General features: G+C 54.1%; 1 protein-coding gene across 21 annotated transcripts in view; it reads right to left on the bottom strand.

Annotated features, from left to right (window-relative positions):
* ABLIM2 (actin binding LIM protein family member 2) overlaps positions 1 to 18090 on the bottom strand; it is a 190682-nt gene that overhangs the window by 75514 nt on the left and 97078 nt on the right. For all 21 annotated transcript variants that reach the window (XR_008502116.2, XR_010125999.1, XR_010125997.1 and 18 more), the window contains exons 8-9: positions 13737 to 13795; positions 4862 to 4939 (exon numbers count right to left, since the gene is read on the bottom strand). Coding sequence is in view for 16 of the 21 variants with exons in the window: in XM_054485249.2 (XP_054341224.1) it covers positions 4862 to 4939; positions 13737 to 13795 (137 nt within the window). In the remaining 5 variants the exon portion in view is untranslated. The remainder of the gene's footprint in view (positions 1 to 4861; positions 4940 to 13736; positions 13796 to 18090) is intronic.

The raw sequence follows: 18090 nt of genomic DNA, 5'->3' as shown, positions 1-18090 counted from the left end.
GTGAAGGAAGGGGATGCTGCATTTGACAACCACCCACAGCGGGCAGGCCTGGGCAGCTGCAACCTGCAAAGCACCCGACGGGGACATGGAACGGCCCATTTCTGAGACCATGGGGGTGCTCAGCACAGAGCAGGGGGCCAGGCACACAGTAGGTTGATGACAGACACCAACAGAGGTGAGATGAAAAGCAGGGCGGGCCAGGCGTGGTGGCTCACACCTGTACTTCCAGCACTTTGGGAGGCCAAGGTGGGTGGGTCACCTTCAGCCAGGAGTTTGAGACCAGCCTGGCCAACACGGTGAGACCCTGTCTCTATTAAAAATACAAAAGTTAGCCAGGCACGGCGGTGGGTGCCTGTAATCTCAGAGACTCGGGAGGCTGAGGCAGGATAATCGCTTGAACCCGGGAGGCAGAAGTTGCAGTGAGCCAAGATCATGCCACTGCACTCCAGCCTGGGCGACAGAGCGAGACTCCATTTCAAAAGAAAAGAAAAGAAAAGAAAAGAAAAGCAGCTCAGAACCCTGGGATAAGGAGGGCTTGCCCACCAGATCACATCATCTTGGTGAAGAGCCGGACCGTGTGCAGTGCCCACTCTTGTGGCACCAACCCTAAGGTGGGAGAGAGAGCAGGGCTGCTCTGGCTTTTGGCCTGTCTGGCCCCTGGGAGGGCTGGGATGCAGCCAGGCTGGGTGCTGACCATGGTACTTGGAGCACGTGTCAGAATTGGGAGAACGTGTCCTTGCATTGTGGCTCCACCACTTAGAGGCTGCAAAGTCAGCTCGTATCTCAGAGTGGCATCAGCAACGTGGGCACACTGATGGCAGGTCCCTGGACAGCTCTGAGGCCAAGAGGAGGCAGCATGGCACTCCACACGTTCTCTCTTGTGTCAAACTAAGAGCTGGGAGACTGGATTAATTCGTTCGAGTCCTTCTGTTTAAAACTGGAATTGTGTGCACACCTACTTGGCCGAGCAGGAGGTCCATCAAAGCTGAGACACAGTGCACCAGGCTGCGGGTGACCTGGGTCAAGTGCATGCCCCACTGGTGCAGAAATTCTTTGCCCACCAACATCCCTTGGCAGGCGTCCCGCTTGAAACCTGCACTTGGGTCTGTCCCAATCTCTCCTGTGGACGGGAACCCCTTCCCCTACCCAGAACAGGGATGCCATCTGGCCTGATAGTGGCTGGGTCCCCAGGGCTCCACTGGGAGCTTGTGCTCGTCCATGCTTGTAACTGCCTGATGCAAGAGGAAAGGAGCCACCATGGCTGTTTACAGTACTGAGCAGCGGGGTCTCCTGGAAAAAACCTAAGCCTCGGAGTCACGGAGACCTGTGGGCTCCAAGCCCAGCTCTGCCTTGAAAGTGTTGCATGGCCTTGAAAGTGGGACCATGACAACAGAGGCCGCTGTCACTGCTCACCGCATGCACACACAGTCACTACCATCCCACGCTCCTTGCAAATGCCAGTTTGTTTAAAAAAAAAAAAAAGAGGCTGGGCGCGGTGGCTCACACCTGTAATCCCAGCACTTTGGGAGGCCGAGGTGGGTAGATCACGAGGTTAGGAGATCGAGACCATCCTGGCTAACACGGTGAAACCCCGTCTCTACTAAAAATACAAAAAAAAAAATTAGCCAGGTGTGGTGGGCAGGCGCCTGTTGTCCCAGCTACTCAGGAGGCTGAGGCAGGAGAACGGAGTGAACCCGGGAGGCAGAGCTTGCAGTGAGCCGAGATCGCACCACTGCACTCCAGCCTGGGTGACAGAGTGAGACTCTGTTTCAAAAAAAAGAGCTCATATTTAATGAGCAGTTACTATGTGCCATGCAGGTTCCAACAACAACAACAACAGCAACAGCTATCATGAATGAGTGCTTAGCAGGCACCAAGCCGGATGCCAAGTGCTTTGCAAATGTTGGGGCTCAGAAAACAATACCCCAAAGTACGGAACCACAGCATGCTGAGGACTTTGACCTAAGGGAGAGTGGAAGGCCTCGGAAGCAGGGTCTCTCTGACTGCCTCCTGCCTTCCTGTCTCTCACCTTCTTCCTTCCCACCCCCGCTGATGTAAGCCCTAGAAACCAGAGTTCCTCTTCCCCAAGGTGGGTCATACAAAGTAGAAGCTCCTCCCCAAAGCCAGCCATGAAGCCTAGAAACATGAGTCTAACCTTTCCCTCATTCTGTGCACGACCTGGCCATGGAGACATTCTCTGACCTAGCTTGCCTGAGAGTGGGTCCTAAGACCCCCCTGCCCTATACCTGGAGGAAGAAGGGCTCCCCAGAGAGGCCAAGGAGCATCTGAGCAGACGGCCCTGCTGTTTCCCCACTCAGTCTGTTCCCATCAGATCACACACCTTTTGTCCAATCACATTTCTGCATGGCCGCCCAGTTATCATCCAATCTAAGCATAAAAATAGGCCGGGCACAGTGGCTCACGCCTGTAACCCCAGCACTGTGACAGGCCAGGCGAGTGGATCACCTGAGGTCGGGAGTTTGAGACCAGCCTGACCAACATGGAGAAACCCCGTCTCTACTAAAAATACAAACTTAGCTGGGCGTGGTGGCGCATGTCTACAATCCCAGCTACTTGAGAGGCTGAGGCAGGAGAATCGCTTGAACCCAGCAGGTGGAGGTTGCAGTGAGCTGAGATGGAGCCATGGCACTCCAGCCTGGGCAACAAGAGCGAAACTCCATCTCAAAAAAAAAAAACAAAAAGAACAGTGTTGGCCGGGCATGATGACACACCTATAATCCCAGCACTTTGGGAGGCTGAGGCAGGTGGATTGCTTGAGGTCAGGAGTTCAAGACTAGCCCGGGCAACATAAAAAGACCTCATCTCAACAAAAAATACAAAAATTAGCCAGGTGTGATGGTGCATGCCTGTAGTCCCAGCTACTTGGGAGGCTGAGGTGGGAGGATCACCTGAGCCCAGGAAGGTTGAGGCTGCCGTGAGCCGTGATCTCACCACTGCACTCCAGCCTGGGCGACAGAGCCAGACCTTGTCTCAAAACCAAAATTAAAAAGGACAGTCCTCCCTGGGTCTTTGGACCTGCGTCCCTGAAGGCTCCTGTGTCACCTAAAACTTTGATTAAATACATCCGTCATGCTTTTCTCTTGCGAACTTGTCTCTCGTTATAGGAGTGTCAGCTGTGACCCTTTCAACGGGTGAGGAAACAGACCATACCTTTGTGCCCCTACACAAACATGATCTCATTCACATGATAATTGTCATAATCATTATTCATGAGGATGATGATGGTATTATGGACTGAACTGTGTCTCCCCGAATTCCTAGGTCGGTAAAGTCCTAACCCTCAGGACTTCAGAATGTGACTGCATTTGGAGGCAGAGTTAAAAGGAGTCTGTTAGGGTGGGTCCAGTCCAATCTGCCTGGTGTCCTTATGGGAAGAAATCAGGACCCGGATGCACACAGACGACCCGTGAGGATGCAAGGAGCCAGGGATGGGGAGACCAACCCTGGCGACTCCTTGATCCTGGGTTTCCAGGCTCTGGAACTTTGAGACAATTTATTTCTGTTGTTCAATCCCCCAGGAGGCTGACACAGATGATGGTAACGGTAACGGCAGTGAGCGTCTCCCACAGCCTTCTTCTGGGCAGGCGCTGTGCTCACTGCCACCCAGGCAGTGCCTCGGTGAGCCCTGGACTGAAGGTGCCCGGGGGTCTCTGTGGCTTACTGAGCGCTTCCAGAGGCTCCAGGCATATGGCACCTCGCCCAGGGCACGCAGCCAACCCAGTGCCTTCATGCGCCTGCCTAAGCTTCAGAGTGCACATCTCAAGTGCCACAGTGCCACTCACCCTCCAGGCCAGCAGTGTGTCACGGTAACTGAGGACTCGTGCACCCCTCAGTGGCACTGTCAGGATTAAGGTCAGGAAGGACCCTGTGTCCAACCACTACAAGCGAGGAGGGCGGAAAAGAAGCACAGCAGAGAGCGGATCCAATAAATTGTCTCAAAGTTCCGGAGCCTGGAAACCCAGCGGATCCAGCCTCCGCTGAGACATAAAGAACCCAGGTCCTGGCCTGGCGGGGACGGGGAGGGGAGAAGGGGCTTGTTCCAGTCACCAGCCATTCCAGTGCTGGGTTCTGGTGCAGGGGCAGCCTACATGGCAGTCCTGGGTGGCCCCTGACCACCACCGCATAAGCCATCCCTTACCTGGCACCTGGAGGTCCTCGCCTAGATAAGGAGTTTTGGTATTTACACAAGCAATATTAGCAAATAATGGTAACACTAATCTCCCATCTCGAATCCCACCACCCAGAGGAAATTTCTGGTAACAAGTTGTTAAAATGTTTTCAATCATTTTTACATTTGTATGTGATTATGGAAGCGTGTGAGGTGCGCGAGCACACACACACACACACACACACAGTCTCTCTCTCTCTCTCTAACGAAAACGGGATCACATAATTTACATCACCCTTAACTTGTTTCTTTTAGGGAACACGTTGGGAGCACGTGCGTGTTGATATACACAGATCTGTGCTGTTATTTGCAAAACCTGCAGGGTCCCGCCTGGGTGCCTGGCAAGCCCTGACTGTTGGCTGTTGACGTGACGTGTCTGCATCACTATAAACAACAGCTGCGTACACACCACCGTGTGGCTCTTGTCACCAGATAATTGGAGACAGTTTCCCAGGGGAATTGCCAGGTCAAACAAACATGTCTGTGTTTCAGACTCATAAAGTCTGTACCAACCTCCACCCCAAAGCAGGGACAAGAGCAATGGCTGTACCTCAGGCCCCAGATGACAGTTCTCGGGGAACTCTCTTAGGGGCGGGCTCAGCCACGGCCATCAGGCCCCCCCTTCTCTCTCCACCCTCCCACCGCCGTCCCCATAAAAAGGCCCTGACTTACATAAATCACACGGCTCGGAGACCCTGAGGTGCTGGAAGCAGGGACAGAAATGATGCTCTCTGAGGAAGTTCTGGTTTCCTGAGAAAGGAGAGAGGAAGAGATTGAAGGCACATACCAATATTCGGGGCCTTCAGAGATTACTGTCAGGAGTCCCACTCCAGCAGCCACGCCAGTGCACTGGGGTGTTTCTTTAAAGTTGGGGCTGGGCCGGGCATGGCGGCTCATGCCTATAATCCCAGCACTTTGGGAAGCCGAGGTGGGCAGATCACGAGGTCAGGAGTTCAAGATCAGCCTGACCAACATGATGAAACCCCATCTCTACTAAAAATACAAAAATTAGCTGGGTGTGGTGGCAGGTGCCTGTAATCCCAGCTACTCAGGAGGCTGAGGCAGGAGAATCGCTTGAACCCAGGAGGCGGAGCTCAGTGAGCCAAGATCGCGCCACTGCACTCCAGCCTGGGTGACAGAGACAGACTCCATCTCAAAAAATTAATAAATAAATAAAGCTGGGGCTGAAGGAATTCTTAGAATAAACACACAAGCTCGGATGAATGACTGAAAAGCTAGCATCAGGCAGACGTGGTGGGCCACACGGAACCAGAGTGACACACAGGCCAAGCTGTTCTGCAAGCTCCAGTTATGCTCAGAGGCGTCATTTTCCACCGGGATTATGGGGACTCGCTGCAGCTTAGTCCACTGGCCCAGGTTCCTGGGAACACGGGACCATCTTGGTCACCCTAAAGACCCTCTCTAGCTTGGCCCCCAGCTCTGTTCTGCATGCCCTCTGACCCTCCCATGGCCCCCCAAGCCTTTCTCAGCTCAAAGAGCACCTGCTCCCACCTGACACACAACTTAGAAAAGGCCCTTTGGAGGCCCCTGGCAGCCCCTCTCCCCACCGCACCTCTGGGCTTGTCCTGGCCTTTTTGCTGCCGTCACGCCTGGGACCTGTGTCCTCCTTACATGCTCACTGCTCTCTGGGGCCACTCTTCCCTTCCGGACCACACCTGCTGTGTCCCCTGGGCTGATGGTTTTCGTGACTGTCCTGCCTCTCCCCCCACCTCAGCCCCTTCCAGCCCTGCAGACACACTCCTTCTGTGGTCCCCACACCTCTGGCTGCACCTGCTGTCCCTCCCCACCCGCAGGGCAGGGGCCTCTCCTGGTTCAGCCCTCACTCTTGGGCCACCTGCCTGGCTTTCCCCACACCTCCTATTCACCCTGTCCAAAAGGAGCCCATATCCACAGAGGCCTCCCCAGCCCTCAGCAGCCGAGAGCTCAGCCCTCACTCTCCCCACAGCCCCCACGTCCTCTGCTGCTTCGATGGTTTCCTACCCCAACCACAGCCCTCACTGTAGCTCCCTCTTCTCATTTTCTGAGCAGACCCTTTTTTGCCACCCCCAACAATCCTGTCCCACCCGTCTCAGGGGTCCATCCATGCAGCGGTGCCTGCGGCCCAGGAGGCACCACAGTGGATAGGCCGATCTGTGTCCACATTCGTAGGTTGAATCCTAACCCCCAGGACCTCAGAATGTGGCTGTATTTGGAGACGGGGTTTTTAAAAGGTCGCTAGGATGGGCCCTAATCCGTTATGCCTGGGGTTTCCACAAGCAGAGATCAGGACACGGACACACACAGGGAGTCCACGTGGAGGCGCAGGGAAAAGGCAGCATCTACGAGCCAACGAGGGAGAACCCACCCCAGCTAACCCCGTGATCTTGGCCTTTTGGGCTCCAGAGCTGTGGGAAGGTGGGTTTCTGCTGTGCAGGCCGCCCAGGCTGGGTGCCTTTATCGGGGAAGCCCCAGCTGCCTGACTCAGGCTGGGCATCGTGCGGCGGCTGGCGTGGGTGACAGTCAGCGCCTCCTACACTCAGCGCACACCAGCGAGGATGGGCAACATCAGCGCTGGACATGGGGCCACGTGCAGCAGCAGGAGGACAACCCTGTGCGGCATGCGGGTGGCGCCTGGACAACCCTGAGTACAAACTTCATTCTGTATCTAGAAAGGAAGGAGAGGAGGGAGTGGGCATGACACTCCACCGCCTGTCTGCCACCTCTGTACTTGCCTCCGCTCAATCGGCCCAGGTCCTCTCCATGCCCTGTGTCTCCTCATATCCTAAGTTTGGCAGCTGCTGCTGCTGCCACCGCCACCACCTCCTCCTCCTGCTCCTCCTCCTCCTCCTTGTCCTCTTCCTCCTCCTCTATGAGGCCTGCCCAACTTCCCTGGGCTTCCCTCAGCCCTGGTGCTACACAAGATGGGCATCAACTCTGGGGTCTGCCTGCCCCCTGGGACCACGGATTTCTGCAGGCTGGCAGGGGCTGGGTCCTCAGTCATGCCCAGGATGGCCCAACACCACCTGCTATTTGCAAAGTAGACAGCTAGTTCTGAGGTATGTGACATAGGATCTACTGTTCCCACCATTCCTTGGCCAGGTCGAAAGTTTTACAAGCCAAAATGATGGCTGCATACATTTTATATGAATACATCGAAACACCCTTTGAGTCTCAGCATCCTCCTCCATCCCCCGGCAACAGCTCCCTGAACGGGCTTTCCGTTTCTGAGGATTAGATCAGGGATGAGGCACGTGAGGTGCTTAGCACTGAAAAATTCTCCCCACTATTATTTCAGCTCAAGGTGGGCTCAGGAGATGACCTTGACAGAGAACCCTCTTCTCTGCAAAGCAGACGAACTTGGGTATTTTAGAAGAAAGATTCCCTTAAGCCGAGCACACCAACAGCAGCACAGGGAAGTCTCCCAGGCTCCCGAGGAATGTTTCACAGCCTCCAACTGTGCCTTGGTACAAATGGGAGGGAGGGAGCGTTGGCTGGTTTCAGCATGGGGCCAGGGGCCAGGTTTGCTCTCTGCATGTGTGAGGGGGTCTAGGCGGGGCAGCCAGGTCACTGTCCTCATTCCCCTCTCTGGGCTTAGTCCCCAGCTCTGTGATGGGTGGGGAGGAGTCAGAAGGGAGCTGAGCAGGCCTGATTTTCCCCAGTGGGAGGAGGCTGGAGCTTTTTCTGACTTTCTCCCTACCCGACTGCAATTGCACAAAGGTGCTTGGCAATGGAACTCAATATCCATGTGTTCTCCCAGGCACCAGTACAAGCGCCTTGTTCAGACCCACAGAGATGGAAGGGCTGGGAGCTCACCTGGCTCCAATCCCCACCGGCTTTGCCTGGCCCCAGGGAGGCAGCTGTCCTTCAACAGTCACCGGGGAGGCCTGCCATTAGGGTCACATGCTCTGACCCCTCTTATCTCCATGTGAAAGCCGAAGGGCTGAGGCTCAGAGAGGGCTAGTAACTTGCACCAGGTCACACAGCTGGGAGGAGGCACAGCAGAACTCCAATGCCAAGCCTTGCTCTGCCGCCCTTGGCCTCTGTGGAGAATTGCCGGGACTGTCTTGCTCCCATTCAACCAGAACAGCCCCACGTTTAGTCTCAACAAGCCTGTTTCCATCTTCCTCAATGGCCCCCACAGTCTCCAGCTTCCTCTCAGACTCCCACCCACAGTAGCCACCACTGAGGCCTCTGTACAGGCATAGGGGAGGCCTCAGTCTTAACTTTTCCAAAGGAGACCCACCTTGGAAACCCACAACCTACAGGATCAGCCCGGCCAGTCTAGGCTTCCTCCACCTAAGTCACCCAGCCCCTGGCCAGAGCAGGGACCCCTCTGAGCTGAGCTGTCCCTGTGGCCACCTTCACCGTTCTTGGGGCTTACCTTGGGCTACCCACAGGCGCAGGGCCACCCCCTTCCCACCCCAGGGTCCTGAAACCCACATTCAGTCCCCTGAAGATCACTGGCTCCTCAGACACACCTCCCAGAGCCAGAACCAGACTGGGCCATCAGCCGCAGCTCCAGAAAGCCACCTGTGACCACCGCCAGCTGGGCCCGGGCCCCTCTCGGTCACAGCACCTCTGAGCATCCTGCACATCACAGCCTGCCCATCCATGTCTGTCTCCCCCACCAGATAGGGGGCTCCCTGTGGGCAGGGACCCCTCAGGTCTTATTCACCTCTGTGTTCACAATGCTTAATCCCAGAGCACACACAGTAGGTGCTTCGTGGTTTGTGTGTTGAGTGACCATATGATCAAACGCACGAGGTCGGGGGGCACAGGGGACAGGGCAGCTAGGACCACATCCTTCTCACCTCCGCTGAGCACCCTGGACAGATGCCAGGGACGTCTGACATGCTGTCTGTAAACCAAAAATTAAATGCTAGGGCTCCCCAGCCATCTCAATGAACTCCATCCACTTGGCCAGGGCACCCCAAAGTTAACCTGAAAGACTGGTTCAGGCCATGATGGGAAGCAGGGTTCAGACATGCCTCACTATGCTCACCTCCCTTTGGAATTCAGGAAAAGCCCACCAGCATTTAACATCAACGCAGACCTTAAGTCTGATGAGAAACATTTACAGTCTATTCTCTCTGAAGCCTGCTACCTGGAGGCCTCATTTGCATGACAAAACCTTAGACTCCACAAAGAGACATTCCTTTCTATAGATATTAACTCTTTCATCCAACTGCCAATCAGAATATTTTATTTTATTTTTTTGAGACACGGTCTCACTCTGTTGCCCAGGCTAAAGTGCAGTGCCATAATCTCGACTCACCGCAACCTCTGCCTCCCGTCTCAAGCGATTCTCGTGCCTCAGCCACCTGAATAGATGAGATTACAGGCACGTGCCACCACGCCTGGCTAAGTTTTGTATTTTTGGTAGAGATGGGGTTTCGCCATATTGGTCAGGCTGGTCTCAAACTCCTGTCCTCAGGTGATCTGCCCACCTCGGCCTCCCAAGGTGCTGGGATTACAGGTGCGAGCCACTGCGCACGGCCAGTCAGAATGTTTTAAAATCTACCTATAACTTGGAAGCTCCTGCTTTGAGTTGTCCCACTTTCTGGACCAAACCGATGTCAGTCTTACATGTATTCTGATTGATGTCTCACGTCTTCCTGACACGTATAAAATCAAGCTGCACCCCAAACACCTTGGGCGCCTGTTCTCAGGGTCACACGAGGGCTATGTCATGGTCACTCATATTTGACTCAGAACGAATCTCTTCCAGTATTTTACAGTTTCACTCTTTCCGTGGACAGGTCCTTGTCCTGGGAGAGCTCCCATCCCCATGGTGCAGAAGGGGCAGCCATGCGATCAGGGCCACCTTCCAGGCTGCAGAGAATAGTGAGTGCTCCCTCCTCCCTACTGCAACCTTGCCTGGGGCCGGGTGCTCAGGGGTCGGCCTCTTGCTGAAGAGCAACCCTGAGGCAGGGATGGACTGGCTCCTGTGAGGGTCCTGGAGTCCCCCAGGAGCCGGCACAGAGGGGCTAGGACCGGGAGTCATTTCTCCTCTTGACTAGCAGGCAGCATTGAGAAGCTACTTCCACCTGGGTGTCGGATTTCCAAAAACGAGTGAGTTTGATGCTGCGGGGAGCGGGCCAGGTCTGCCTGCCTTCTGCATATGCTCTCCTTAACTGGCTTGCACCTGACGGAACAACACAGAGCAGGAGGGCTCTCCCTCCCACCCCCAGGCCAGGAAGCGCCAGGCCCTCTGGGACAATTAGCTCCAAGGGGATCGAGATGTGTATGAGAACCATTAGGCCAGGAGCCACGCCAGTCCCTGGACTCAACGCTAAGAGGCCAGCCGCTCTCAGCCTGCGCCGCCTCCCCATGTTGGCTAGAGGCCAACTAGCCCTCTGTTAAAAATAACTGCTTCAAAAGCAACTGCAAACAGAGCCCAGGAAACAAGGACGCCTGCACAGGCCCCCCGAGCACAAGGACTTCTTCCTCCTCTGCTGGCAGCATCCGGTGGTTAAGTGACCCCTGCCTGCTAGGCCAGTCACCCGGAGGTCAGCACGGGCTGGCATCAGTGCAGACAGTGAAGCTGCTGCTGCCGCCTGGCCAGAGTCAGGCCTCCTGCAGGTCCCATGGCCGCTCCACAGTAGGGGCCAGAACCTGGGAGCTGGCGCCAGCCGCCCCCACCCCGCCCTTGAGGGGACCTAGCTGTGGCCGCGGAGCTCCCTTTTCTAGCCCTGGTCGGTTTCAGTGTGGTAGGAGTTATTAAGAAATTATTTTAGGGGCCGGGCGTGGTAGCTCACGCCTGTAACCCCAGCACTTTGGGAGGCCGAGGCGGGCGGATCCCGAGGTCAAGAGATCGAGACCATCCTGGCCAACATAATGAAACACTGTCTGTACTAAAAAAAAAAAAAAAAAAGAAAATACAAAAATTAGTTGCAGTGAGCTGAGATCGCGCCACTGGCCACTGCACTCCAGCCTGACGACAGAGAGAGACTCTGTCTCAAAAAAAAAAAAAAAAAAAAAAAAGAAAAGAAAAGAAATTATTTTAGGCAGATAGAAAAGAAAAGGGGTCCTTGGGTAGTTTTCGTTTTCAAAGCAGCTCTTAGAGCCAGGCCGGCACCCTTTGATGCGCAAATGCAGGCCACTAGAAACTGGGTCCACCCAAACATGGCGATTCCCGTGGCCTTGCCCTTGCCCCCCGTGTTCCTGGCAGCATGGCTGCCCCCACATATCCCCATGTATGTAGAACATCAGGGCGCCCTTCATTTGCATATGAAAAGGCTAGGGTGGGAGGGCCAGCTTTTCCATGGGCTATGTGAATGACATGCCTGGTCAAACCAATCGCCTGAGCCCTATGCAAATCAGACACTGCCACCTCCAGCCCGTGTATATATCTGACTGGTATCCATCCCACTGGGGGTTCCCTGTCTTGGCTTTGGAGCTCCCCCTCCCTCTTTCTCTATACCGGGGGGCTTCTTCCTCCTGCCTTTCTTCTTTCTTGCCTATGAAACTCTCCACTCTTTAAAACTACACCACGTGTGTCACGTTGTTTTTTCTAATTCTACTTGAGACGAAGACCCTGGTGCTCCTCCGCTCATCGGAGCCACATCATCAGGAGACAGGGTGGTGTCCCCATGCACACATGCAAGCCACAGTGTGGTCTGGTGGCCTTGGCGTGAGAGGCTCCCTCACTCAGGTCCCTTCCACAGGCCTTCGGTGGGCATCGAAGGATCTCACAAATGGTGCGGGCCCTGTGGTCACTTCGGAGTCACACACCGTGGCTTGCTGAGGGAAGGGCTGCTGCCTTGCTCATCCCTGAGACCCAGGGCAGCCTCAGGGTAGCTTATAGAATGAATCATGGACTGCAGCAGCCATTTGAGAGGATGACGAAATTCACAATGTGCCAGCTAGCTGCTGCCATCCTGGCCAAGCTCACAGCGGGATTTCATCGCATGACTCTTCTGCTACCATGGAAGGTGGAAAAGGGCAGACTTCCCCCGGGGCCCCTCCCCTGCCAAAAGCAGAGCCGCTAGGAGAGCATCAGGGACACAGGTGGGAAGCCAGGGCCCCTGCCTGCCCCTGTGCAGGCCTCCAGCCCTGCCTGCTCTGCTGGCCAGCAGGTGCAGCTTCGCTTAGACAGGCCTGCGTCGGAATGCTGTCCCGAACCCTATCAGACACTCTGAATGCCCCACTTTGTTCCCTGCAGGCACAGCTGCCCAAACAAGAGCCCAGACCTGCCGCTACAGGACATCAGAGTCACTCAGGACCTCCAAGGTAGCCTGCTTGGTGGACTGGATGAGGCCTACGGGACACCCCACATTCGGGAGGAAGCGGGAGGCCAGGGGTTGCGGAGATCCACGGCAGGATGAGGACATGGCCTGACCTGTGGGCCTTAGGGGTGTCCTCAGGTCCCGGACCACCAGCCAGATGGGACCATAGACCACCCTTGGGTCACAGACCACCAGCCAGATGGGGACTGCCCCAAATCACTAAGCTAAAGGGAAAAGTCCAGCTGGAAACTGCTTGGGGCCAACCTGCCTCCCATTCTATTCAAAGTCACCCCTCTGCTCACTGAGATAAATACAGATCTGATTGCCTCCTTTCAGAACTCAAAAGAATGCAATCACTTGTCTCCTATCTACCCATGACCTGGAAGCCCCCTCCACGCTTTGAGTCATCCTGCCTTTGCTTCGAGTTGTCCCGCCTTTCCAGACTGAACCAATGTTCATCTTGCATATGTTGATCGATGTCTCATGTCTGCCTAAAATGTATAAAACCAAACTGTGCTCCGACCACCCTGGACACATATCACCAGGACCTCCTGAGGTTGTGTCATGGGTGTGCATCCTTAACCTTGGCAAAATGAACGTTCTAAATTAATTGAGACCTGTCTCGGATTTTCGGAGTTCACAGACGTGAGGGTGGTCTTGGGGACCATTTGGGCCCTCCAACACTGTAGTTGTTCTCAAATTTTCACGGCCATTGGAGTTCATCAAATGAGTGAAAAGGTCAGCAGGCCAGTCCACAAAGGCTCTTAGATGCCTCTTTGCTATGTACACTCCAAAATTCATGTGTTGGAAACTTGGTGTCCCTTGTGACAGTATTGGAGGTGGGGCGTTTGGGAAGTGACTGTTCATGAGGGCTCTGCCTTCCTGAATGGATTGATGCCGTTACTGTGGGAGTGGGTTAGTTATCTCGGGAGTTTGGCCCCTTTTTCCTCTTTGTTCATGAGTTCTCGCCTTCTCTCCCCCTCCTGCCACGGGACAGCTCTCATCAGATGCCGCACCCTGCTCTTGGATTTCCCCACCTCCAGAACCATGAGCTGAATTAACTTCTTTTTAAATAAATTACCTAGCCTGTGGTATTCTGTGATATCAACAGAAAATAAAGATGCCCTTGTTCCACCTGTATTATTGCTCACCAGTCTACCTGTTTACTCTCCCCACCTCCTAAGCCTGGCTGCCCCCATCCGGCAGCCTGTGGGACTGGACAATGAGCCTGTAGAATCTGGTCAGTGTCCTCTTAACTGTACAAAGATTGTGCAGGAGCAGTGAAGAGTACATCAGAGACACCAGTAAGTGCCACCAACCTTGTTTCTGTCTTCAGTTCTGGCTGCTTGTCGACACGCCGGATGCCAGATGGAGGAACCTGTTGACAAATTCCCAAGAGGGAAATGATTAGAGTTATTTCTCACGTTGCAGGGGCCTGTGTGGAAACGCAGAGGAGGGAGCTGGTCCATGCACAGACGTGCACTTGGACTCCACCCTCCAAGCGGCCCTGAGCATCCTCTCTGTGCTGGAGTTAGTGCCGGGCAGGGGGTACCCAGATCCCAGTCCCCGCCCCCAGGGGCTCACAGCCCAGTTGTGGGACGGAGGCAGGAAATAAACAGGGAAATGGCTGCTGTGCACTAACTTCTCCCACAGGAGGAGGCATAGGGTCTTGAAGAACCTGGGGGGCAGTCAGAAGATTCTTCTCTGAGGAGGGGGTATTTGAAGGGGTTTCAAGTCCCTGGCTAGAATGTAGGATTGGCTGTCTGCATGTTGAGGGCAATGGCTGGGCCCACCTGCAGAGACAGCTGGGGCTGCAACCTGGGTAGGAACCAGCCTTGGGGAGGAGGACTTGCAGGGCAGGGCTCTAAGCTGAGAGGTAGGAAGAGAGAACCTCAGCTGGGAAGTGGGCCTGCTCCTTAGGGTATGGGGTGAAGAACAGGTGTGTTCAGTGGGAGCTGGGCACAAGGCTCAAACACTGGCCCCACCCTGTTACTAATTTACTCAGTCGCTGCAGCTTCTTGTGTCTCAGTTTCTCTAGCTGTCAGCTCTGCCCAGCCACCCATGTCAACAGCCACTACCATCAACATAACAAGGCCACCCGGCACCAAGTGCCCCCAACTTCCCTGGCACTCTGGTCTCTTCTAATTCAACCTAAAACTACCCCAAGTCTTTGTTTTTGTTTTTTTTTTTCCACCTAAGAATAGAGCTAATAAGAATTCTACCTTGTCAGGTCACTGGGTGAATTTAATAAAATCAAGCAGAGGTAATAAAGTATCAGAAAAGTGCTTTGTGAGTTGCTGTATACAAATGTTAGTTGCATTAGTGCGATCCTTCTTGTGCATGGGGGACTCAGTGAATGTCAGCTCTGTCTGCCCACCTTCCCATCCTTCAGGATTTGGGGCACTTGCTCCTCCTGGGGACTCCCTGAACCTCAGCCTGACCCGCCGCTCCCTGTGATGGGCTGGCACTGCGCTCACACACCCTCTGCTAGGTGCATGGCTATGTCTCCATCTCTCATCCATTGCTCCCATGAAGGTGAGGGCTGTGGCTGACTTGTGTATCCCACAAAAAAGCCACACAGGCTAGCACATGGTAGAGGCTGAAAAGTGTGTGTGGAATGAGGGAACTTATCCCGTCTCCTGCCTGCAAAGCCCTCTGGGTCATGTGGATTTCATGGTGGCTTGTTTCTAGGGACACGGCAGCAACTCGAAGCTCTGAGAGATGGCGAATGGATTACGTGTGTGTGTGAGTGCACAGAAAACATTTCTTGTTTATAAATTAAAAATAAATTATGACCATAAAAGTAATAGGGCTGGGCGCGGTGGCTCATGCCTGTAATCCCAGCACTTCAGGAGGCCAAGGTGGGTGGATCACTTGAGGTCAGGAGTTCAAGACCAGCCTGGCCAACATGGTGAAACCCCATCTCTATTAAAAATAGAAAAATTAGCCAGGCATTGTGGTGGCTACCTGTAGTCCCAGCTACTCAGGAGGCTGAGGCAGGAGAATCACTTGAACTTGGGAGGCAGAGGTTGCAGTGAGCCGAGATCGCACCATTGCACTCCAGCCTGGGTGACAGAGCAAGACTCTGTCTCAAAAAAAAAAAGTAACAGATGTCTCTTATTAAAAATTATAGAAACCTTAAAAAAAGTATACATGAAATTAAAATCATTTCTAATCTCTCACCCACTTTTTGTTGGCTGCCTTATAGTACAGGCGTACCTACAAATGGAAGGGGTTCAGTGTACATACATAGTTTCTTCTTTCTTTCTTTTTTTTTTTTTTTTTTGAGACAGGATCTCACTCTGTCACCCAGCCTGGCATGCAGTGGTGCAAATATAGCTCACTGCAGCCCCCACCTCCTGGGCTCAAGCAATCCTCCTGCCTCAGCCTCCCGAGTAACTGGGACTACAAAAGCATAGCACCATGCCCAGCTAATTTTTCATTTTTTTGTAGAGATGGGGTCTCACTATGTTGACCAGGCTGGCCTCGAACTCCTGGGCTCAAGCAATTTGCCTGCCTTGGCCTCCCAAAGTGCTGGGATTACAGGCATGAGCCACCATACCCAGCCTACAGACACAATTTCATATCCTACATATTTGCTTAAAAACGTCTTGAACGGGCCGGGTGCTGTGGCTCATGCCTGTAATCCCAGCACTTTGGGAGGCTGAGGCGGGCGGATCACGAGGTCAGGAGATCGAGACCATCCTGGCTAACCTGGTGAAACCCCGTCTCTACTAAAAATACAAAAAATTAGCTGGGCATGGTGGTGGGTGCCTGTAGTCCCAGCTACTTGGGAGGTTGAGGCAGGAGAATGGCGTGAACTCGGGAGGCGGAGCTTGCAGTGAGCCGAGATTGCACCATTGCACTCCAGCCTGGGCGACAGAGCAAAACTCCGTCTCAAAAAAAAAAAAAAGTCTTGAACATTTCCCAGTTAATTAAATTAAATATCAAAACATGCAACTTTAAGGGCTACACAATGTGGACAGATAAGAATTTTATCTCTCTACTCCTCTCCTGATCTTTCTTTTTTCTTTCCTTTTCTTTCTTTTTTTTTTTTTTTTAAGACAGAGTCTCACTCTGTTGTCCAGGCTGGAGTGCAGTTATGCGATCTCAGCTCACTGTAACCTCCGCCTCCCAGGTTCAAGAGACTCTCATGCCTCAGCCTTCTGAGTAGCTGGGATTACAGGCCTGCGCCACCACACCCAGTTTTAGTAGAGATGGGGTTTCACCATGTTGGCCAGGCTGGTCTTGAACTTCCGACCTCAGGTGATCCATCCACCTTGGCCTCCCAAAGTGCTGGAATTACAGGCATGAGCCACTGCACCTGGCCTCCTCTCTTGATCTTTGTAACATTTTATTTATTTCTAAATAACATTGCAGGGGCTCCACTGCACACAACTGGCACATACTTCCTAGAAATGGAGTCTTGGCTCAAAGAGTGGGGTCATGTTTAGGGCTTTTGAGATTTTTCTGGCAATTTCCCAATTTTCACCCCTACTAGCTGCATAAGAGGACTGTGTCCTTGACTTCTCACCAACATGGGGCTCAGACTTTCTTTTTATCTTTTCACCCCAGTGGGAAAAAGGAGTATCTCATTATTTTAATACGGGCATCTTAACAATTAGCAGGATCTAATGCCCCACTCCATGTTTATGGGAAAGTCCACGGCAGGAACGGTGGTGGCATTGCGGGGGTTGGCCTGCCTCATCGCCCCGGAGACTGTGGGGGGGTCGCTGGGGCCCATGCTTTTCAGAGCTTTTATTGCAGCAGGATTTGCCAGCCAAATAACATCTGCACGGAGCCCCGACATCCCTGGAGGCCACACAGAGGGCCTCAGGATGACCAGGCAGGGTGGGGGCCCCAAGGAGGCCTGTGCCAGGGAGCAGAGCCTCAAAGCCACACAGCTGGTCAGACCTGTCATCATTCAGACTGAGAAATCCAAGTTAGGAGAGGGGATGGGCCTGGGTTCGACATCCCACAGAACCTCACAGCAGAAGTGGGGGCCGGCCTCAGGCCAGTCCTGAAGGGCGCCTTTGTTCCTGAGATGAGGTTACCCCTGATGTGAACTTGTGTCCCTGAGCTGCCGTCCCAAGGCCATTGTGCTCAATGTCCACTGCACCCCACTGTCTAAGGGTGCCGTTTACTGTGGGGGCCAAACCCATGCAGAGCAAGGCCCCTGCCCAGACAGCCTGGCACTGCTGGGACGGTCCCAAAGGACCCTTTGACAGGCTCTCGAGCAGAGACTCAAGGAACAGGCGACACTGGGGACGAGGCTGTCCTGTCTGACATCACCCCGCTGGGTTCGGCCTGAGAATGGGAGGCCTGTGTGACCCACGGCCCTGTGACGATGGCCACATGAGGTCATTCGACAGCCTGCAGGCACCTGCACAGCAGACGCTCTGACAGCAGCTCTCCCCTACCCGGCCGGGCCCAGCTGGCCTCTGGGAGCACTGGAGATGGAGAATCTTCAAAAGGGAGTTGTGGCTAAAGAGATGAAGTCTCAATACCAGACCTGCCCTCGCCGGGGCCCCTTTGCCCCATCCAATCCATCATCAGGTCTGGGGGCTGCACTCCAGCACACGGCCCCTGTCCCACCAGTGCTCGTCAGGACCAGGCCCTTGGGTCAGGCTCCTCTGAACCCTCTTCTCAATTAGGCCTCGACCTTTGCCCAGG

The sequence above is a fragment of the Pongo pygmaeus genome, chromosome 3 (assembly GCF_028885625.2).
Source record: "Pongo pygmaeus isolate AG05252 chromosome 3, NHGRI_mPonPyg2-v2.0_pri, whole genome shotgun sequence".
Lineage (NCBI taxonomy): Eukaryota > Metazoa > Chordata > Mammalia > Primates > Hominidae > Pongo > Pongo pygmaeus.
Note: the sequence above shows the minus strand (reverse complement) of the source record. Positions and strands in the feature narration are given on the sequence as shown.